The sequence below is a fragment of the Ovis canadensis genome, chromosome 2 (genome assembly GCF_042477335.2).
Source record: "Ovis canadensis isolate MfBH-ARS-UI-01 breed Bighorn chromosome 2, ARS-UI_OviCan_v2, whole genome shotgun sequence".
Taxonomy (NCBI): Eukaryota; Metazoa; Chordata; class Mammalia; order Artiodactyla; family Bovidae; genus Ovis; species Ovis canadensis.
This window is the reverse complement of record NC_091246.1, coordinates 91,318,828-91,343,361: the sequence shown is the minus strand read 5'-3', so window position 1 is coordinate 91,343,361 and position 24,534 is coordinate 91,318,828. Positions and strand designations below refer to the sequence as shown.

Below are 24,534 nucleotides of genomic sequence, written 5' to 3'. Positions count from 1 at the left end.
AACTACTGCCCCATTCCTTTGATTAATTAATAGCAACATTATCTTACAGATCTCAACCCAAATATCCCTTAATTTTCTTGACCACCAGACCAGATCAATTCCCTCATTATGCATTCAGAGAGCATCCAGGACTTTTACATGATGGCAGTTATCAAGTTTTATAGTTAATACTCTCTGATTTGCTCATCACTTATACCTAGCCCATAGTACCTGATATTTAGTAGGGACTCAATATAAAATTTCGTAATGGATAAGTAGATATTTTACAGATAGCTAATAATTCAAGATTTCACTTTGTTGTTATCACTAAAAATATGGATGGGTTAAATGTGAAATAAGAATATATTTGAGGGGACTTCCCCAGCAGTCCAGTGGTGAAGACTCCATACTCCCAATGCAGGGACCACGGGTTCCATCCCTTGTCAGGGACCTAAGATCCCACATGCCACAAGGCACAAGCAAACAAACTACATACATACATACATACACATACATTTGTTGGAATATGTGAACATGTTGGTATTATTTACATCACACACAAGACATATTGTAAATATATGAGAGGATGGTTTTGTGAGAGGCAAGAAATTTAAAAGCCACAAGAAAAGAGAATTAATCCGGATACAAAACTGTAGGAAGAAACTATAGTCAAATGAAGATTATAAAAAATTATAGTCAGATTATTGAATTGTGACAAGAAAATCATTGATTACTTTCACAAATGGTTACGTAGATTCTGAATGAAAGCCAGATTGCAGAAGACTGAGGAATGAACTGAAAGAGAAATAACATTCCTCTTTCAAAGAGCTTACATTCTGAATAAGTAGCTTCTCATGGAGAAGGCAATGGCGACCCACTCCAGTACTCTTGCCTGGAAAATCCCATGGACGGAGGAGCCTGGTGGGCTGCAGTTCATGGGGTCGCACAGAGTCGGACACGACTGAGTGACTTCACTTTGACTTTTCACTTTCATGCATGGAGAAGAAAATGGCAACCCACTCCAGTGTTCTTGCCTGGAGACTCCCAGGGACGGGGGAGCCTGGTGGGCTGCCGTCTATGGGGTCACACAGAGTCAGACACGACTGATGTGACTTAGCAGCAGCAGCAGCAACAATGTAAAGGGTAATGATTTGATTGTGTCTGTACTAGATCTACAAGAGCAACGTTTTCTTGCTCTTGTAGATGAGAAAAAGATCCACTTTTCATTTCACAAAAACTCATAAAGATGGAGGCTTGAATGTAGAGCTGTATCCACCACATATCAGATTAATAAAATCTTCAAGCCAATTCATTCTGCTGAGATATGTTTATATGTGCTTGTACATGCACCTGCATTTTTTTAAACAAATAAGCTTTTGTAATTTTCTTAAGTTTTAAAAAAATCACTATATTTTAAGTTTTAAAAAATCACTATAAAATTTTATGCCTTTATGTATAGAGTCCTTTATATATACCTGCCAAATATGTATAAAGAAAAAATATACTTTATCAGAAATGTATAATTATCCCTAATGAAAATTAGTACTACATATAGCTCAGAAATAACACATTTCTGAGAAAAAACAGTTAAATATGTAATTTATGCTAAATACCAATATTCAAGAGAAAATGAAGATAAAGTAAAATTCTCAATTCATTGATTTTTTTTTTAGCATATTTCAAGAAATTTAGCAACTATCTCTACTTTGAGAAAATGCTTTTCAGGTAACTCAACCTTTCATTCCCTTTCCTGATATTCCATCTACAATAGTAAGAGCTGTGAAATTCACTAGATACTAACATTAAAACTAGACAGTCAATATAAAAGAAAGAGAGAGAACTTCATGTCACAAATAATTACTGACTCCGATACTGCTGTATTATTCATCATGTCTAACTTGAGCAGTAAGTCCTCTGTAAATTCATGTTGGTGAAAATGTATGTAAATATTCTGATCTAAGAAACTATGTTTAATGTATAAACACAAAGGCCTAAAAATATAATCACTGACTGGGTAGCAATAAAATTCGAAGCACTCAGACTGTGTTTTTAAAATTCCAATTGCCACTAAAAAATAATCAGTGCTTCTTTGAGAAATGGTTGATATCATGTATAGTGAGGGAAATATACAAGATAAAAGTGGAATATATTATCATGCCAGAAATAAAAGATTCTGTCAAAGACTACTGAAGTCATGTTAAAAAGACTCAGGAGCCAACATTCAGGAGCTCCCATTGGCCAAAGATAGGGCTTGAGCATCAGTAGGAATGATAATTATAATAAACTGAAACATACCAATTATGTTTAAATGCCTATATCTACAATAATTTAAAAATCAGTAATCACCTTTGGAAGAGGTTAGGGACTCAACCCATCATTTTGAAAACTTGAAAATAGAGTATTCATTCTGTCTCTTAGATGTACCTGAGGGCAACCAAGTAGATAATAAAGAAAAATGTCTCTTTATAGAAGTAGCCCAGCTAGTAGATGAAGAAGTATTGAAAGGATTAAAATATCACCATTTTGCAACCCCTAAAGAAATTACAGATATAAGAAATAATTATTAATGACTGTCGAAGTTGTAGAAAAAGAGACAATCAGATTATCTGCCTCTTAGTGGAAGTTTATAATTCTACTTATGAAGTATTTTTGCCAAAATATCAGGCCTGAATGACACCCAAACTCTGGATCTAATAACAAATGATAAGAAATACAAGTGACAGAGAAAAATGTTAAATGTCATCATGAAGAAGCATTCTGCAAAGTCCAGACTTTAGAAAACTACAAAATTAGCAACCCGATTACTGCAATAAATAAATTGAAAGAGGAAAAAAAGAAGAAAGAAAGAGGGGAGCTGATAAATTAGAAGAGACAAAAGAGACTAGTAAAAACTTCAACCAATTTCAATGTGTTGATTTTACTTTCATCCTTATTCAAATAAATAAATTACTAACAACAGTTTCTTATAAAGCAATGAAAAGTGATATGTGTAAAACTTGGAGACTCCATATGAACTGAACTGTTCATATGTTAAATCTCTAACCCCCAGTATCTCAGAATGACTGTATTTGAAGACAGCGCATTAAGGTGATTAAGTTAAAACAAGGTTCCTGGGGTGGACTATAATCCAATCTGACTAGTATCTTTATAAGGAGAGGATTCTTGGACACACAAAAGAGATACCAGGGACTTGCATGCACACAGGGTGACTATGTAAAGCAGTAATAGGAAAGAGACCATCTGTAAGGCAAGAGGAGTGAACCAAAAAAAAAAAAAAAAACCGTGTTGTTAAAGCCACCTTGTCTGTGGTGGTGCTAGCAGTAAAGAACTTGCCTGCCAATGCAGGAGACATAAGAGATGTAGGTTTGATCCCTGGATCAGGAATATCCCCTGGAGGAGGGCATGGCAGCCCATTTCAGTATTCTTGCCTGGAGAATCCCATGGACAGAGGAGCCTGGTGGGCTACAAGTCCATAGGGTCCCAAAGAGTCAGACATGACTGAAGCAACTTAGAATGCACACACAGCCCCAGAAAACTAATACTGATGCTAAAATGATATATATGCCCATCATTCAATTAAACTTATAACCATATATGGGGATATAGAAGGAGCTGTACTGTGGGTCCTGAGGCAATAAATCTCAACTGGTGAAATGGAGAGAATTAAGTCTCCTGGTGAGATGTGGGTCATATACACAGTAGCTTGAAGAAGCTGTGAATATGATTCTGTATTTCTTTCTCTCCCAACGTAGAACCACCATCTTAGATTAAAAAAGAAAGAGACAGTTATGAGGGCATAATTATGTCACTACTTCTCTTGGTCACTCAACTGATTTTATTCATACTTCTCAAGTGAGTTCATATATAGTGTTGCTTCAATCGTGTCCAACTCTGCGGAACCCTGTGGACTGCAGCCTGCCTGGAGCCTCTGTCCGTGGGATTCTCCAGGCAAGAATACTGGAGTGGGCTGCCATGTCTTCCTCCAGAGGATCTTACGACCCAGGAATCAAACCTGCATCTCTTATGTCTAACTTGCATTGGAGGCAGGTAGTTTACCAGTAGCTCCACCTGGGAAACCCTGTAGTTTCACGAACTAGAATACAAACATCTTCACTAGGGATCTGAATTGTCTACAATATTGGAACTGATTCTACTCCTTCCCTTCTATTAACTTCCAAAATTCTATGCCAATTTACTGTATACTTTCTCTCCCTTCTCACTTGCAAATAATCCACTCTATTAAAAGGCAGAGCTATTTTAACTCCTAATTTCAATTGCCCACTCTGTTCCCATCCATTTCATCTCTTAAATGTGTTCAAAGCATTAACAGCAAGTTATATTTCATCCTAGAGACAGCTGGGTTTCAGGAAGAGGTAAAATGTTTCATTATCTCCCTCTATTGCCCAAGACAAATGTATTATGTGTGAAATATCATCTTTGAAGTCTATTAAGGTTGTGTTATGAGGTGAGCCATCTGGAAAACACAGTGTAGACTGAAAAATAATTATAAACCAGTTTGTTGTTCTTTCTTTCCAGTTAAGCCTATCATGACAGCTGCAAAAAACCCTATGTAGTGTAAATGGTAGAGGCTCTGAAGCCACACAGGTTAGACCATACCTCCAATGATTAGCTCGTATGCAAGTGACTTAACTTCTCTTTTGTCCTTCCTGTAAAAGTGAGATACAAGTGCATGTTGCATAGGAATTTTATGAGGATTGAATAAAATAATACTCATAAAGCATTGGCAACATAGTACACAATAAGTGTAATTTCTCCTCTCATCTTTCAAATATAGAGGATATTTAATATTGTCTACATAGAATTCTCTGTGTAGATTATCCAATAATACTTGGAAACCAGGCTGAGCAGGTTGGTTTTGTAAAAGATGTCCATTGAGCTTCCATTGGTTTCCTTTAAATTTCAGGGGAGCAAGGGTCTTTGGAAAACCAAGTTTGCAGCTTCCTCAGGAATTCTCAGTCTGGAGTGGGTTAGGACCACCCAGATTTTGCTTAATAGAGAAGTGCTGTCCATGGTGCTAGTAACCGCGCATACCCCTGGCAATATTTTCCCTGTGCAAAGTTCTTTTCCAGTCAATCTGTTTAGTGCACATATCTGCTTATCGGAAGATTATCAGTCATTCTGCTCTTTGTACTTTTCCTGTCTTAACATTCTTTATCTACATCTTCTTCAACAACAACAACAATTCTCTTCCACCTTATCAACTTCAAATAGTTTTTATTTTTTAGACACTTTGACCGTGCCTTACCATTTAAGAAGACAGCTCAAAAATTGGCTCATGCTATATTTTACTAATCTTTTGTTAAATTTTAGAGAAATCTAAGGCTTGAAGCAAGAATATAGGAAACAATCAACTTCCAATGCATTTTTAAAGACTCTCTTCAGCTGCAACATCTCTAAGAAAATTCCCTGTACTTCTTAAGTTCCCCTATTCCTAACTCCCAGGGTACCTTATAGATGCATCTCTCAGTAAGGTTATTACATTAAATGGAAGCTCTTTGTTAGTTTTGACTGTCACTAGAAAGAGTTTCTTAAAATCTAGGAGCCTTTTTCAATTTTTTAAAGCTCTGGCCATCTTGTACCAACTTCACTCTCCCTCTCTTCTCCACAGGTCATATCTACCTATGCTGATGAAGCATGCAATTTCAGAAGACTAGACTAAGAAAGTTTATCCAGTTTAAGGAAAATTTATGAACTTAGCTATCATGGTCAGCTGGGTTTGTAATTTTGTGCCATATTTTTATGCAATCATACTAGCATTCATTTTAGAATAGAGTTAAAATTGTATACTTATATAATAGCAGTGATAGTCATAGTAGTATATTCAAGCACTATTTTCATCCATCCCTACATCTACCTTTTCAAAAAGGAAATCTGCAAGTAATCTGTTTTTCTACATCTGAATTCTTGAGTACCTGAATAATCATATCCATCACTAGTAGCATTTCCTTCAATTCCTCAATCCCAATGCTTCTTGCCCAGTTCTGTGTCTATTCATGAACTAGGATTCTATTTCATTCTGGATGGCCCTCCTCTGAAACCTAGACATTGCTACCTCTCTGACCATTGCCAGGAGTAGCTTATCACATTTTGTAACCCACATGAGAAATTTATATTTTCCACCCTTACAATTCTAATACCTGTGGCCTGGAAATCTAGATTCCTCGAGAGAGAACAATTTCACCATGAGATGTTGGAAGAGTCCCAGTTAAATTCTAGATGCTGCCCAATCACTTCAGACCCTTCATGCTAAGAGACCAGTTAGGATGTAAAGGAATCATCTTTCCTACAGGGGATAATTGATCATGTTTATCAGAAGAAGATGGGACTTCTGAATCTAAGAAAAGGAAAAAAGCATTTGATATTCAGATAATCCATTGGAATGTCTCTTGATATTTGTCTGCCCAATTGTGACAGTGAATATACAAATATACCAACCTTGTTCTGAAAAGAGCATGAGGACTAGTCACAGCTCTCAGGAAAGGGGGGGTCTACTTGACTTGCTAAGTTAGACACCTAGATCACCACATGTGCTAAGAGGGAGGGAATCTAGAATGGGTACTCGAAGAAGGAGACAAGGATTATTAGTACTGGCTGGGCAAACAGCTGCAGCAAGAAGGGCTGGACTTTGTCCCCCTAACTTCACAAGTATTCTGACTTGCTGTAGGGGTGAACAAGACTTCAAACAAGAGGCTATACCAAAGGAGAAATTGTAGAGCTGACAAAGATGAGACTGCTGTTACAATAAAAGTAGGAATACATTTTTTACATTTATTTAAACAATTTAAAGCTAAAAAAAAAAAAGTTCACCCATTTTTCACACAGCCCCTACTCCCTGTCTCTTGCAACCAACAATCTTTTTTCTACAGTAATGAATTTGATTATTTCTATTTTGTTTTTTGAGGGAGGGATTTTGTTTCATTTTAGACTCTAAATATAAAAGAGATCATACGGCATTTGTCTTTGTCTGACTTATTTCACTTACCATAATGCCCTCAAGTTCCATTTATAGTATCACAAATGGCAAGATTTAAATCTCCTTGTAGCTAAAATATATATTTGACAAGTTGCTTATCTATATATCCATCAGTGGACACACAGGTTGTTTCCATATCTTGGCTATTGTAAATAATTCTGCAGTGAACATGGGGATTTATGTATCTTTTTGAGTTAGTATTTTCATTTTCTTCAGATAAATATACAGAAGTAGAATTGCTGGATCATATGGTGGTTCTATTTTCAGTTTTTTGAGGAAGCTCCATACTGTTTTCCACAGTGGCTGCATCAATTTATATCCCATGAACTGTGTACTGGGGTTGCCTTTTCTCCACATTCTCACCAACACTTGTTATTTCTTGTCTTTCTGATAATAGTGATTTTACAAGTTTGAGATGATATCTCATTGTGGTTTTGATTTGCATTTTCCTGATGATTAGTGATGTTATACATCATTTCATGTTCCTGTTGCCCATCTGTATGTCTTCTTTGGGAAAATGTCTATTCAGACTTTCTTCACATTTTCTAATTGGATTGCTTGGGGTTTTGCTATTGAGTTGTATGAGATCTCTATATATTTTGGATGTTAGTCCCTTATCAGATAAATGGTTTGGAAATATTGTCTCACAATCATAGGGTGCCTTTCATTTTGTTGATGATTTCCTTTTCTGTGAAGAAGCTTTTTAGTATGATGTAGTCCCACTTAGTTATCTTTGCTTTCGTTGTCAGAGTCAAAAAATCATTGCCAAGTCCTATGTCAAGGAGCTTACTACCTATGAGTTTTACCACTCCTTACCACTCCTTACCACTTTTAGGAGTTTTATGGTTTAAGGTCTTACATTCAAGTCTTTAATTATCTTGTCAATTTTGGGGTATGGTGTAAGATAGCTGTCAAGGTTCATTGTTACGCATGTGGCTTTCCAGTTTTCCCAACAGCATTTTTTGAAGAAACTTTCCTTTCCACATTGTATATTCTTGGCTCCCTTGTCATAAATTAATTGACCAGATAACTATGGATTTATTTCTGGGCTTCCAATTTTATCCCATTGATCTTTATTTCCTTATTTATGCCAAAACCATTCTGTTTTAATAACTGTAACTTTGTAATGTAGTTTGAAATCAGGAAAGTGTGATGCCTCTTGCTTTGTTGTTCTTTCTCAAGATGGCTTTGGCTATTTGGAATTTTTGTGGTTCCATATAAATTTTAATATTATTTGTTCTATTTTTTTGAAAAATGCCATCGGGATTTTGATAGGGATTGCATTGATTCTCAAACTCTCTATTTGTTGGTTTAAAATTTAGGACCAATATCTTGTTCAACTGTGAAAGGTAGTATATAGCATATGCTGAACTAAGTACTCTTGAACTAAATTTAATTGCTGGATTCATTAGTGGGAAGATCCAACACTCTTCCCTCTAATGCCTTGCTGCATCTGGCTGTGCACTAAATTTCAGAGTAATCAGGCTGTTCTGATGAAGATATTTTTGTCTGAGCCCATTTGCCACCATATCCGCCAAGATCAGTCTAGTGATTCAGCTCCTCAAGGTAACTTACAGAGACCCGATGCCATTCATTTCAAAGTCTCTGGCTCCCTACTGTCCATCTTTTCTCTTCCTTCTCCCATTCAACCTGCACACCTGTAATCTCAAATACACTGGGCATGAGAACTGGCTTCTAAGACAAAAAGAGTTATTCATGTTTTTCATCCAGCAGCAGACTTCTGTTCTTCTGGCCAGACTGGGAATAGAATCATCACCCACAAATAAAAGGACAAGGTTGTGTTTTTTTTTCTCCCTAGATAAGAGTAGAGGTTCAAATAAGAATGAAAGAGGAATTAAAACCGTGAAAACTAAGAAATGAGGGTGTGGTGAGAGAGAAAATAAAATGTTATTAATGTTGCCCCCTTCCTTTCCCCATCCAGGTGAATTTCAACCCTGTTGAGTCTCAGTCAGCAAATCTATAGGCCTAACCACCACACTACCATGCCACCCGACCCCAACCCTGTCCATAAAGAGCTCTTCTTTATTCTACAGTGGATTGGAACCAAGAGAGTCCAAAATAAGATACATTATAGAGGAAACATGTGGAGTCTCTTACTTCAAGTGTCCTCCCTTTGTGTTTCTCAGCACTCTAAACCTAAAAGGATGTCCAAGATAAGAGCTGTTAACTGTTAGGGGCATTATAATGTAGCTCCTCACCAAAGTTTTGTGAGGAAATACAAATACATAACTTGTGATTCTCTTATTTCAATAGCGCATCAACTGTTAATTTTTTTTAACCTTTAAAGCAATGCATCTGTTAATACAAACTCACGAAGATTAGGAAGAAAAGCAAAGCACTTGGCCTTTAAATCTTCAGAAGCGGGTTTAATGACAGGTTCAGCCTGTTTAATGACAGGCTCAGCACCACACCCCTGTTTTATTATGTTTCATTATTACTGCATAATTTCCTTTATTACCCATGATAAATGGAAATCAAATACTTGCTGAGGTGGGTTTAAATAGGTAAGAGTGCAAACAAAAATAGTTCAAATATCATGAAACTGAGATCTCAAGTTCTTAAAATGTATATTTATATTTTTTAAGTGTCCGTCGTACCAAGCTCTACAACTCCTAAACCAGGTGTGTGTGTGTGTGGAGGGGGCGGGGGTGTAGTTGGCTAAGTTTTTTGTTTGTTTCTGTGGGTTATTTTTATTTTTTAGTATTGCATCCATAATTTAAAGATAAAAAGAATTAAAAGCACCTTCAGAATATGATTCGCGGGATCTTTCAGTCAGACCCATTTTTGGCTGAGTCAAATAGACATCCCCTTCCCAATTGCTAAATTTGGTGGAAGATGTGAAGCAAGTGAAATTCAAGTACGGCCTGAGGATGAATTTAACCTGCCTGAGAGGGGCAGAGCTGTCTCTTTAAGACATCTTGAGACAAGGTTATTTCAAATGCCCGGCCTTTTGATTACACAGGCAGCGACTAACATCTCCAAGTGAGAGCGGCTGGGCAGGGACTGAAGAACTAGAAATCCTCTGCTCCGCCTGCTGGAAGGAGGAGATCAGGAGCTGAGTACACTGCTTCAATTGCTCCAAAAAACTTAACCTAGAATTGCTGGATACCCCACAGGCAGTAGCACAGCGGGCTCCGCTCGGCGTTGTCCGGCGCATGCGGCCGGGCACCTTCTGGACTGCTCTCCCCCGCCCCTACCCTCTTGGGCTGTAACGTCAGCCGCGGGCCTGGCCTCCGCGCCAACACAGTGGGACGTGCCCGGACCCGCAGGGGGCGGAGCCTAAGGAGGTTGGAGAGTGCCTCCCGACAGGCCAGCTGGGAACGGGTTCAGTCCCGGCCGGCTCTCCGCTCCGCCGGAGGGAAGCTCCGCGGTGAGGACTCTGACGCGGCCGCACTGTGCAACCCCCCAGAGCGGGTTCGCGCAAGGTTGCTGCTGCGCGAGGCGCATTTTCCTGGGAGCCATCCGGGAAAAGGCCGGCTTTAACTACCTTTCGGCCATTGTACCGACCCCTCTAGAAGCAGAAGGACGGCAAAGGGGCTGAAGTTGAGCTAAGCTCTTCCCGAGTGGGGAGAGCCCTCCAGGGCGAGGTGGGAAGGGAGGGTAGGGTGTTGCGAAGTTCACGGCCAGCGGTGGATTATCCCGGACAGTTTGCGCTTGGGGGCTGCGAAGTGAGCGAAGAGGACAAGGGCATGCTCAGTGGTGGTGGCGGTGATGCGGACCTGGCCAACGCCGCGGCGCGGGGCCAAGTGGAAGCCGTGCGGCAGCTCCTCGAAGCCGGTGTGGATCCCAACAGACTCAACCGCTTCGGGAGACGCCCGATCCAGGTAGCTGGGGGCCCCGGGCCTCGCCGGCAGGGGGCGCACAAACACGGGGCCGCCGCCTCCGTGGACGCGGCTGGAACTGAGATCTCCACGAACAGACCTGTGTCTCTCTTTGCTGGAGTATGGAGCAGCAGGTTTTCACTCATCAAAAATTCTAAAGAAAGGGACTGGAAACCCCACTACTTTAGTTTGCTTTTCTTTTTAATGGGGGCGGGGAGGGGGCGAGGGAGGCCAGTATTGCCTGTCCCATCTCATAAGAGATGCATGGGATAGGTTCAACTGGGCAGGAAAAGGGAAAATGAGAGGCTATTTGGGGAGAACTGCTTTGTCTTATCTGTTTGTCTTTAAACAAATAGCGATCAACTTTCAACGACAGAGATAATTAAATTTCAAGTTACGCAATTTGGATTGGATTTAAGGAATCCTACATTCACAGCACATAAAAAAAATCATCCTGAAGTTTTAAGCTGCGATATGAAATGTTATATTCTTTCCTCATGCAGGCGAATTGAATACAAAGTAATAAGTCAGGATTCCTCAACCACAGTACTTAATTCCTTTTATTTTACGTTAGCAGTGTTTCTTGAGTGTTACATAAGAAAAAATATGCTTCTATAGATTTTTATCATACTGAATGCTTGGATTACATATACATTCCTTCAGCTTTGTTAAATGGCAAAGGGTCTTTATAATTAGCCTCTTCATTGTTAAAATTCATTTATTCGATATGTTTAACTATTAATCCCACTTTAATCAGTGCTGATCTATCTTTTTAATTTCTTTACAATCTAAGGTAGTACTTTGTGTCTTACTGTTATCCCTCAGCAGTATTAAATACTAAAAATTAGTATTCACTTCACAATCATCTTCCAGAACCAAGTCATTAGTAAGAAATCTTGTTAATCGTGCAATTTTTAAATATGTATTCATTTTGAATTCATAGAAAATATTGGAAGAAATGAGGGATTATTAAAAGCAGCAAAAATATTTTAAAGTAGTCCTTAAAGACTTCAATTATATTAGTAACTGTAAAAGGGGGGGGCTTTTATTTGTCATTTTAATTCACCATATTCTGAGATATTAAGAGCCACTTTTTCTCCTCTATATATGAAATGCCCTTTACATCACTAATAGAAAATATATCATGGTTTTTAAGGGAGGAGATGGATGTTTTCAATAACCATGGAACAATGAAAAAATTAGCATACTATATTTTGATTCCATGGTACATTTTAAAGCATAAACTCACAAGAAAATAAAATTTCATTTTGAATATTTAATTATCAAAAATTGTTAAAATAAGAAAGTAAATGCTGGCATAATGTACATGTATACAAATGGATACTGTAGGATTACTGCTTCAAAACATTGTTTTTCTAAGTTATACATTGCTCTGATTTGACTGCTAAAATCTAAGATCCTTTTTAGATAGCAAAATGTTTACTATTTAACAATATAAAATACTAGCACATTATAAAATCCTGTACAATGCAAATATAGTATCTATTTTATGTTACATCAAATATCCTCTAAACTTTAGCCCTTATCTATAATGTTAAATATTAAAAGTGGTGAATCATTGATTGAAAACAAATAGTTTGTTTTCATCGTCTTATAAAACTATGCACGACTTTACTTTTCCCCCCTCTATCTCCCACTGTGGCTCAAATTATGGGACCATATATACGCACTTTATGAGCAAAGACATATAACAGTGAAAAGCAAAAGCCTTCCCACAGGGGATTTACTCCAAGAAATAAACAAAGTAAACCTTGTTTTAAACGTAGTTGTTTCTTATTTTCTCTCCTAAAGCATTACTCTAACGCCTAAAATAAATATATCAGCTGACTGCCTAGTAAATTTTTTAGATGGGGACTATGGCTGGGGGAGAGGGGAGAGCAAGCGAAATAAATTTAAGACTTTAAGTCTTTAAACTTAACTATGCTCATACATCATTTAACAACATAGTTCCCCTGTTTCAACGGAAATTTTTTAAAAAATTTCCGACAACAGCAATAAGCACTTTGTTATCAGCTCTTCCTTGTCTTCCCACGTTCGGAGAATAAAACTGTACGAATTAGGTCTGAGTAGAGTATAAACTGGAGAAGAAAATGGCAGCCCACTCCAGTGTTCTTGCCTGGAGAATCCCAGGGGCGGCGGAGCCTGGTGGGCTGCTGTCTATGGGGTCGCACAGAGTCGGACACGACGGAAGTGACTTAGCAGCAGCAGACTTCCGAGGCTTGTAAGGGCCTGGATGAATAGGGTTTTGGTTTTTTTTTTTTTGGAAAAGACTCTACTTGCCCCTGCGTCCTGACCACTCTGCTCTCTCTGGCAGGTGATGATGATGGGCAGCGCCCGCGTGGCCGAGCTGCTGCTGCTCCACGGCGCGGACCCCAACTGCGCGGACCCCGCCACCCTCACCCGGCCGGTGCACGACGCCGCCCGGGAGGGCTTCCTGGACACGCTGGTGGCCCTGCACCGAGCCGGGGGGCGGCTGGATGTGCGCGATGCCTGGGGCCGCCTGCCCGTGGACCTGGCCGAGGAGCGGGGCCACCGCGACGTCGCCCGGTACCTGCGCGCGGCCGCGGGAGATTGAGGGCGCGCGTACACAACCGCCCACAACGACTTTCTCTCCAGTTCGCCACCCCAACTTAGTTCAAAGAGGGCTGCAAATGTGGAGCAGCGGAAGTCTTCCAGGGCGACTGGATTCCCGGCAGCGAAGGAGGAGCTGACTGGGAATACTTTTTTCTCCCCACCCCCCCCGGATACCGCCCCTCGGCACTCACCGTGATAAAATGAATAGAGGTGCGGCACATGGATTTCCAGTAGGAGCCGAGTGTGGAACTCCCAGGTTTGTTTTTCAGGGTGTTCTGGTGAAAAGCGGCCTGCGAACAAGTCCATGAACAAACCCAAGTGCTGTGAATCTTCACACACGAGGTGCTGGGGCGGAGTGGGAGTCGGCGGCAACTAGCCTTCAGGTGGGAGGCAGATGATAACGATCGCCCCACTGACCGTGAAGGACCTCCCCTGCAAGTCCCCACGTCGGGCGTCGGGCCCTGAGGGAAAATCTGGAGATGAAGGACCACGCAATGACGAGGACGAAGGTCGACACGGGCTCAGTAGGCGACCAACGCTTTCTTTACAGGCTTGAGGAGCGGGGCAGGTCGCGAGCAAAAAGCTACCTACTGGAAGCCTTGGGGCCTCTTGCCCAGCCCCATCAGAGAGCGATGGGTGAGAGAGGACCCGGAAGTCACCTCAATTTGCCAGCTTATTCTAAAGTCCCCAGGTCGAGGTGATGCTGAACAGCTCTCCGAAAGGGGCGCTCATTTGCTGCTGTTACGACGAGATTCCTGCGGTGTTCCCTCCTCGCACAGACTGAAGTCCGGGCTGTAGCGAGAGCGACTGTAGGAAGACTGTTAACTGTAAAGATTTGTTTGATCTCTGTACGGTAGGATTCAGAGAGCCCCCTGTAAATTGCCACTTGAAATGACTTCGTGATATTTTGTACTTCTGGGTTGTTCTTCAGTAGCAGTCTTAATTCGGAGACTTTAAATAACAAAGTAACTCGCAGCCCTTGGGAAGGAAGTGAAGAACTACAGCTTTTATGCGAAGCTGTGGCACAGTGCCATCTCCCAGATTACTTCAGTCTTTAACCTATTTATTTCTTTGTTAAAGTTTGTTTCCTTTACTGGAGTGTCTCCAGGGTCAAACTATGAAATATTACAAATGTTTTTCTTAGAAGATCCATGCCCTTACCCAGTAAATGATCTCAGGGTATTTCCCAAAGGGTTGCTGAAAGAGTACTGAGTGTGAAGCTGTCGAAAATACATAATGATGGTTCGTGAAATGTCTTAATATCTGTTGAACAAACTAAAGGTGTACTGTTTGGGGATTTCATTTCCAGTGTTGCTTGATTCATTACAGCATTGGAATAACTGACATTTCACTGTTTTAATGGTAAAAAGAAAAGTTGAGATTGGACACCAAGGTTTTGGCTTAAAACATGTGAATTCCATTCCTAATTTAAGGGAGTTGTGGAATCTGGTGACAACCTTATATTAATGGAAAGTAAATCAAGAAAATATGGTTGGGTACTACAGGGTACTGTGAGATGCATATATATATATATATATATATATATATACACACACATATATATATATGTGCCAAAACATCATACATTATTGGAAAATCAAGTACCACCAGGTTGCAACTGAAATATTTATGATGCATGTAAAAATAAATTCAGATTTCAAATCCACCTGGTAAGTAAGGATGGCCAATGTGTTTTATCAGCTGCACAAGAAATACATATGTTGACTCTGTTTAAGATTTTACTTTGAAGGATACATGCAAATAAATATAGCTCTATATACATGAGCCCTGCTTCTGGCTCCATTTTACAATTACAGAAAAATATATATGCTAATTTCTGTATCTAAATCTAAAATATTACCAAGGTTTGTAAAGTCTTATCACCTGACCTTCACTGCAAGATCTGGAAGTAAAATAAATTTATAATTCAATAATATATTCATTTGGCCTCATTTTTTATTTCTTTTTTCAGCCGAGTGAATGGATGAGAAAACGAGGATGCTTTACTCTGAAAGCAAAATCTGTTTAAAATTTCCTATGTTCTAATGGCTAAAATTAGTGACTTCAAATATAAGGAATGAAATAAATTCTGAGAGCTCAAGATCCATACAGCTCCTAACAGTTTTGGGAAAGTGTGTTCATAGGAATGCCTTAATGATATTTTATTTCTGTGTTATGACAAAAACAACATGAATATGGTGTCCAGGACCAAATAAGTTCATTTTATAAAGCTAGGTAACTGACCTTCAGCAAATAAATAAAACTTATTTAACTTACACCAATCACATTGAGATTCTATATTGCCCTTCCTTTATGGGAGATGTTAAAAAACAAATTACTTGTGTGTTAATATGTAATAGTCAATAGGGATTTTTTTTTACCACCTCTGTAATTATCAGTTATTTAAAAAAAACCAACACATGCTTATTTTTCTTTTCCAATGTTCAAGATGTTGCCACTCTACCAAAAAAAAAAAAAAAGCAATTAGAATTAGTGATTCTAAAACCTTAGAAACACTCTTGTGGACTACTTTCTGAAACAAATGGAAAAGCGAGTGTCATCTACAATATAAGAAGACTGCTTCAGTATTTACATCAGCAGCTAATCATAACCAAAATCTGATATGAGTACTAGGTTTTCACTATTAACAAACTATTTCATTATCTTGTGAAAACCTAGGTTGGTGTAATTTCATTGCATTCAATTACCAAGTTTAAAAAGATGGGAGGGTAAATACATAAGAAAATAATATTTTATTTTTTTAAATTACTTGAAGAAGCAACAAGAGTTGAATCACAATACTTTCAACATCTTTTCCTGTTCTATTTAAAATTCCAGGGAAGAAAGAGGGAATGAAGGAAAGAGAAATTAGATAGGAGACCTGGATTCTGATATTGGTTCTTCAACTAATTCAATATATGATCTACTAAATTAAATGACATGACTAGCCCCAATTTCCTCATCTATAAAAAATGGGAGTGGTACTAGATTATTTTTAAGCTCCTAATCAGCACTAACATTTTATCCCTTTATAAGTTTGTCATATACATGACTGTAATAGAGTCTTATGTTTTATTAGTAATGATTTTGCCATGGTCTGTCTGAGCCAAGAAAAGCTATATAAGGGAAGAGACAGAAGAAATTTATTTGCTGACCTTCAGCAAATAAAACTTATTTAACTTACACCAATCACATTGAGATTCTATATTGCCCTTCCTTTATGGGAAATGTTAAAAAACAAATTACTTGTGTGTTAATATGTAATAGTCAATAGTTTTTAAATTCTGGAGCCCTGGGGAATGGGGGATTTTTATAAGTACCACCTCTACCAGTTAATTGAAAAGTTAGAGACAAGTTTGTGGGAACTAGCACAAAAAAAAAGATGCTTTGTAAAATAAATATGTAGTTTAATTTTAAGCTCTTTCTTACTCCATCTTACCTGATTTTTTGTTGTCACATTTTGCATTTATCTCATGTCACGCAGAGCCACCAAAAGAACCCAGTTCTTTAAGTGAGATAAGCAGGTAAATCCAATAAATTTATTAAAATAATGCTGAAGTAGGAATTTACCAACTAAATGCTCTGAAAGGAATGATGTTTTTTAAGTACACTTATAACAAGTGATTCTGACCTAAAAGGAGTTGGTAATAGGAGTTAAAACCAAGAAAAAAGAATGGGGATTTTGGAAGGAAAAAGAAAGTGTGAAGCATGAGAATGCTAAAATATGTAGAAATGTCATTAGAAGATGAATAACTGTAAATAGCTGTCACGGATTTTACAAACCCGTTTCTAAAGGTCTGCACTTTCTCATTTGTTTGAAGTTTTAGGTCCCTAAGTGTTAGGTGATAGTAGGAAGCAGCTGGTCAGAGAAGAGCTTAGTATCACCTGAATAGGTATAGTTCAGTCCAGTCATTCAGTCCTGTCCCACTGTTTTCGACATCATGGACTGCAGCACGCCAGGGTTCCCTGTCCATCACCAACTCCCACAGCTTGCTCAAACTCCTGTCCATTGAGTCAAGGATGCCATTCAAGTATCTCATCCTCTGTCCCCTTCCCCTCCTGCCTTTAATCTTTCCCAGCGTCAGGGTCTTTTCAAATAAGTCAGTTCTTCACATCAGGTGGCCAAAGTATTGGAGCTTCAGCATCAATCCTTCCAATGAATATTCAGGACTGATTTCCTTTAGGATTGACTAGTTGGATCTCTTTGCAGTCCAAGGGACACTCAAGAGTCTTCTCCAACACCACAGTTCAAAAGCATCAATTCTTAGGTGCTCAGCTTTCTTTATAGTCCAACTCTCACATCCATACATGACTACTGAAAAAAACCATAACTTGGACTAGATGGACCTTTGTCAGCAAAGTAATTTCTCTGCTTTTTAATACACTGTCTAGGCTGGTCATAGCTTTTCTTCCAAGGAGCAAGCGTCTTTTAATTTCATGGCTGCAATCACCATCTGCAGTGATTCTGGAGCCCAAGAAAATAAAGTCTGTCACTATTTCCATTGTTTCCCCATCCATTTGCCATGAAGTGATGGGACTGGATGCCATGATTTTTGTTTTGAATATGTATAAGTCAGCCATTTCAGGAGGGCAGAGAATAAGATGAAAAGGAATAGAAGGAGGAGAGGCATGTGGTGTTTTGTGAAGATGGATCAGTGAGTAGCTCAACAGAATTAATCAAATCAAACCAAAACAAACTGTATATGATCTACACGCTGGTAGGGTTTGTGAAATATCTCCAGGCCTAAAATAATGGGAATCTGCTCATATGCTACTGTCTGGAATTTCTATAAAACTTTTCTCAGGATCAGCTTTTACAAATGGTATGTGTGCATGTGTTAGTCCCTCAGTCATGTTCAACTCTTTGCAACCCCATGGGCTGTAGCCTGCCAGGCTCCTCACTCCATGGGATTCTCCAGACAAGAATACTGGAGTGCGTTGCCATTTCATTCTTCAGAGTATCATTGCGACACAGGAATCAAACCCAAGTCTCCTGCATTGGTAGATGGATTCTTTACCATCTAAGCCACTAGGGTAGGAATCCTTTTTACTTTGTGGAAATAACTTGTATATATCACGCCTTTGTTAATTATGTAATATAGAAAATTTTGCTTTGAAGCCAATACTACTGATGAAATAACACACAACTGGCATGGATTACATACTAAGCATAGTATTTCCCAACTGAGCACCCAATTCTGGTTTTCTAATTTGAAGTTTTAAATCAATATAAACCAAATATTTTTCTGGGGGTAAAAGAAATGGAGAGAGAAGTATGAAGATGATTCGATGACTGTCTCACAGACATCTACATTTTCTTTGAAGTTTACAAAGAACCCCAAACACCTGTTAATCCCCTTCCCATTCAGAAGCCCCTGACATTAGACCTCTAGCAGATCTATATAGTCAGTGCAGGCATGTAAAATGTTTAACCACAGAGTTAAGGTGAAAACTTTTAAGACCAATTACAGTAATTAAAACATGCCTCATTTCCGTTTCAAATTTGGCCTTCTCCCAAAATGCATAATCTGTTTTCTCTTTGGCATACTCTATATTCTGACAGGACTGGAGCTACTTCCTTTGAACTCTTTTCTTGTGTGACCTCTGAGTCTCCATTTCATTTTAACCAAACTCCTCTATACTTCCCTATCCCAGCACAAATTTCTCCATCCCTTTGCTTTAGTTGAAAACTGCATGTGACTGATAATTCCACTTTCTTCTGACAAGATAATAGGTGTGGCTAAGAGTGGGAGTTAGAACCAGTCATGAGTGCCTGCTGTTTGAGTGGTTTTCAATATACCCCTAAACCAGATAGGTAAAAATTATCCATTGTTCTTCAGTTTTCACTCATCTCTTAATCTAAATAATTGCATTTTGTTTTCTTTATCAGATTAAGCTGTAAATAATTTTAGTATGTGCCATTACATCTTTAATAATATGTTTGTAAGAGATAACATATAAACATAAAATAGTAAGCACTTTTTCTATTAACAAAGCCACAGGTAGGTCAACAGATTATCAATAACACACAGAGTTTTCTTCTTTGAATTCTGGGAAATTGGCTTCTCATTCTGCCTGTGGGTTATGAGTTACTAAATTCTATCACCTCTCCTAGGACACAAGAGTAAGTACCCTGTACCGTCTTCTGTATCTGCTTCCAACATGCCAATTTAGAATTATAAGCTATAGCCTTGCCTAAAATATTCTGTCATCCTCTACTGCTCTCTAATCTCTGGACTGCCTTTGATAGTTAAAGATATTATATATGGATCTATTCCAGAGCTTTAGGAGCCTTTTGATCTATTTAAATTCCATCTTGAACAGAAGACTATGCCATCCCCTTTCTAGGGGAAAATTACATGACATTTCATTTTATATGTGCCCCAGGCATTTATTATATCTGTATAAATGATGGTGTTTTCCCCACCAGTCATTTGAGACCAACATGTAGGGAAGTGATTCTCAACCCTGACTCTCAATCATTTGTGTTCCAAATTTTGAAGTCACTGACCACTTCAGGACTACAAAATTAGAATCTCTAGTTTTGAAGATGAAAATTTCTGTAGTTGTTATTTTAAAATTCTGGTTCATAGTAAACTTTCAAACAGTACAGAAAATAAACAGAATTAAGTAATACCTCCTGAAGCTTTCCTACCCACCATTCTCACTATCCAGGAGTAACTACTTTTTTTTTTTTAATTAATCAACTTTCCAGAAATATAAGTACATATAATTGTAAATATCCCTTCCCAACACACACATTTAGAAAACCATTCTGCAACTTGTTTTCTTTGGTAGTAGATCTTTGACAACCTTCATTAGGAAATAAAGATGCACTCTGTTTTTTGTATAGTTGCATAGTTTATATTTTATGGATAAACCCAAATTTTTAAAAATCGGTTTCTTATTGACAAACATGTAAATTGTTTCCTGTTTTTTTGCAACTACATATGATGCTACAAAGAACCTTTTTTTCACCCCTATATGAGCAATCTGTAGCAATTTATAGAAGTGATATTGCTAAGGTTAAGGGTACATCTCTTTTTCCTCTCACACACACAAACACACGCATACAGTATATGTCTGCACATATGTGTGTATGAAATCTTTTCATACTTATGTTTGTATATATGTGTGTGTGTATATCTCCAATAATATATACACATATATATGTATATATACTTCTCATACTTAGATGAGTTATAGGAGTAGAATTGCAAAGTCAAAGGGTAGTACATATATACATATATATGTAATATGTATTTCTTTCATACACATATAAACCCTACACAAATAGTATACATATTTCCATACCTATATTTATGTACGTGTATATGTACATACATAAACTTAGTGGGATTGCTGAGTCAAAGGGTATGTATATGTATGTAGTTTTAGTAGATACTATAAAGTTGCCTTCCAAAATGAATGTACCAAGTTACAATAGTATGTAAGGATGATTGTTTTCTGACAACTTTCCCAATGTTATCCCTCTTTTTATTTCTGCCATACCTATAGGTATATGTCAGTGTTTTTGTTACATTTCTTTACTAATCAATAAAGTTGAATATATTTTCATAGTTTTTTACCATTTGACTATTTTAATATCTTCTATTCTAAACTGCCCATTATATTATTTGCTACCATTCTTACTGGGTTATTTTTCTAACTCACTTATGTATTCATGTATTCTAAGAGTTAATCTTCTGTCATTTATGTTCAAATAATAGTTTTAAAATCTTGCTTATAGTGTCCTATGTCTTACACCTTTGGGATTTTTAGTTTGAGCATGGAAAATTTCTCACAGAATTTTGATAATCAAGAGATGGCTGAGGGAAAAAGCTAGTTGTCTCTAGGACATCATGGCTGGGGGTAGTAGAGTTGGATGGTACAGACAAATCATTAGTAAAATGCCCACTCCTATCTCTGCCTGTGGAATGAATTTGCTGATCCAAAATAGAAATCATTTTTTTAAAATAAAACATCATTTTCCTCTGTTCAAACACTCAGATCTGTGAAGTCCAGTTTTAGGCCAAAAATGACCCATCAATAGCTCACTTCCTGTTGACTCTAGCCTGTAGAACAACAGAAAGGGCACAAGGATTTTAGCCCAAAGACTTTCTTAATGAGACCAGCCTTGGCACTTGCAGGTCATAAAGTATCCAAGATTTTAGTCTGTCTAGGCCTCAGTTTTCTCACCTGTAAGACAGGGTAGTAATCCCAAATTCAAAGGGCCACAGTGAGGATAAAATAAGTAAAAGAAGCCAAAGTGCATGCAAATAACACTGCCAAGCTTTTGGTCATACTGTTTTTGAAGAACACATAGCTAAAGTCATGTGAAACTCCAAACGTCTTTGGAATGCCACAAATTAGTTGTATTGGTAAAGATTCACCTTCATAATCATATTTTGCTTAGTCTGAATATTAAAATTAGATAGAATTCCCCTGTATACAACTAAAAAAACACAGGTGTTGGGCAGCAAGGGAAAACCAAGATGGAGTTTGAGTTTTAATTTTATATTCATTGAACTGTTCATTCACTACTATATAGAGCTTATTGTATATCATTTTACTCTGTGCTGTCATTCAAATGGCATTCCTCTGAAGTGGGTAACTCTCCTTATCCCTGGAATAAGTTTAGGTGGAGAGGAAATGGTTATGGGTGAAGCTATACAGGCCAAATCAACACAGACAAGTCCCTGAATTTAAACGTGGGATCTGAAGTCTAAAACTTCCTTTAGGAAACTGAAGCGCAGCAGGAATAATAGGATAATGTGAGGTTTAATTTTATGTGTCAGCTTGGCAAGGCTATGGTATCCAGTTGTTTGGCCAAACACCAGTCAAGATATTGCTATAAAGCTATTTTTAATATATAATTAACATTTAAATCCATAGACTTTAAGTAAAGCAGATTATCCTCCATAATGTGTGTGGGCCTCATCCAGTTAGTTGAAGGCCTTAAGTGAAAGAGATGTTGCCCAAAGAAGAAAGAATTCAGTCTCCAGGCTGCTGCCTTCTGACTCAAAACTGCAATATCAACTCTTCTCTGGGTCTCCAGCCTGCCTATTTGTCACGTGGACTCCAAGTTTTGCCAGCCCCCACAACTGGGGTAAGCCAATTCCTTAAAACAAATCATAGAAACACACACATTTGGTTCTGTCTCTCTAGAGAACCCTGACTAATAATTTCAAGAAATGATAATAGAGAAATGCGTAATACAGGTCTTCTCATCCTCACCCACCATAGTTTACTGACACAGCTAATAACACTACCTGGGTTCACTCTTCCATGTCTCCAGGGTTCTTAAATGATACTAAGCTGCAATTGGGCTTCCCTGATAGCTCAGCTGGTAAAGAATCCGCCTGCAATGCGGGAGACCTGGGTTCGACCCTGGGTTGGGAAGATCCCCTGGAGAAGGGAAAGGCTACCCACTCTAGTATTCTGGCCTGGAGAATTCCATGGACTGCGTAGTCTACAGGGTCGTAGAGAGTCGGACACGACTCTACAGGGTTGTAGAGAGTCAGACACGACTGAGCGACTTTCACTCACTCACTCAAGCTGCAATTGGGCAATACTTCTCCTCCAGGATTCTTTCTCTTATCCCCCATCTCCTAAAGTACCCCTCCTCTGTTTTCCATAAAATGAAATTTCCTCATTATAATTGCAAGTTTTTACAAGACCATCTCTCCTACGAAGTTTTTGTGTTTTTTTTGGCGCGGGGGGGGGGGGGGGGTGGGGGGGGGGTGGGGGTGGGGGTGGGTGGGGAGTGAAGGAGGGGATCATGGGCATAGTGCAAAACAGAGCAAGATCGACCTTCCATGGAGGTTGCATACTGAGAGACAAATTACTTATCATTACTTATGATAACTTCTGTAGGGTAAGCACTGTGGGGGGGGGGGGGGGGGTGGAATACAGTGCCTAGAGGAAGAGTCTCTGAGGGCGGATACCTGAGAAGAGACCTGAAGAAGAAGGAGCTAACCTTGTGAAGAGGAATGCACATTCATTCTGTCACACAAGAGTGGCAAGCAGCCTCAGCATGGAGCCTGGATGGTCGGGAAAGTCTGAGGGAGTCCTACAGGAGAGAAGAGAGGTGCATTTGTAATTTATTTAGAGTGGTTATTTGAGCCTGGGGCTTCCCTGGTGGCTCAATCCTAAAGAATACTCCTGCCAATGCAGGAGACGCAGGAGACACCGGCTCGATCCCTGGGTCGGGAAGATCCCCAGGAGATGGAAACGGTAACCCTCTACAGTATTCCTGCCTCATAAATCCCATGGACAGAGGAGCTTGGCAGACTCCAGTCCACGGAGTTTCAAAGAGTCAGACGCGACTTAGCGATTAAACAAAAACATTTAAGCCTGGCCCCTGAGTCTCACTTCAACTGGCCAGTCAGGAGGCTGCGTCCTGTGCGGAAGTGAGGGACGGGGAGTGGAAGCAGCCGAGTGCAGAGGGACCTGGCCTCACCGTTAGAGTACGGTGGCTCGTACCATCCGAGTCCCACTTGCCTCCTCCAATAGTGAGCTCGGCGTTTGCTCCAGGGGATCTGTCGGCTGTCTCACTAAGGATCCACTTCTGCAGCTCGGCCACTAGGCTCGGGCACAAGCAAAAGAAAGAAGCCACTTCAATGTGGTCCACCTTTCAGGCTCGGAAGGCTGGGCCTAGTCCCACACCCTCTCTTCCACGCCGAGCGGCCAGGCCGCGCCTCCAGCCCGCGAGGCTCTGGGCCGATGGAAACCGACTTCGGAGCCGAGGAGCTGGGGACATCGAGTCAGCGCCGCCCGCCTGCAAGCGGCGTCCTGGGCTGGACCACTCGCTTTCGGGGAGCCGGCGAGCCCGCGTCAAAGCTCTTTCTAGCCCGGGAGCCGGGACTGCGCTCTGGAACTGGCTCTTGGAGTGTCCCCAGGCCGCCTCGGGGCTCTTTCCTTTCCTTCCCCCGCTTTCCTGTGCCGGGTGGACCACAGCAGCACGGGAGGGGGTTGGGGGTGTCCAGAAAGAAAGGATCAGTGATGTGTAAGAAAAGAGGGGGGAGAAGAGGGACCACGCTGGGGAGTCGGGCAGCCAGAGGGAAGCGCGTCCGAGCGTGGGGCCGGAGGGAGGAGGGGGGTAAGGCTGCGGGAGGAAGGACC

At 39.6% G+C, this 24,534-nt stretch overlaps 1 protein-coding gene and 1 long non-coding RNA gene across 4 annotated transcripts in view; one reads left to right on the top strand and one right to left on the bottom strand.

Moving 5' to 3' along the window:
• LOC138432680 (uncharacterized) overlaps positions 1–24,534 on the bottom strand; it is a 66,347-nt gene that overhangs the window by 40,975 nt on the left and 838 nt on the right. For all 3 annotated transcript variants that reach the window (XR_011253945.1, XR_011253944.1, XR_011253943.1), the window contains exon 2: positions 23,390–23,482. This is a non-coding gene — a long non-coding RNA (uncharacterized lncRNA). The remainder of the gene's footprint in view (positions 1–23,389; positions 23,483–24,534) is intronic.
• LOC138432678 (cyclin-dependent kinase 4 inhibitor B) lies at positions 10,323–14,784 on the top strand. The gene is made up of 2 exons (XM_069574135.1): positions 10,323–10,818; positions 13,151–14,784. Exons 1-2 carry the CDS (start codon positions 10,684–10,686, stop codon positions 13,409–13,411), a joined length of 396 nt encoding a protein of 131 aa, XP_069430236.1. The 5' UTR covers positions 10,323–10,683; the 3' UTR covers positions 13,412–14,784.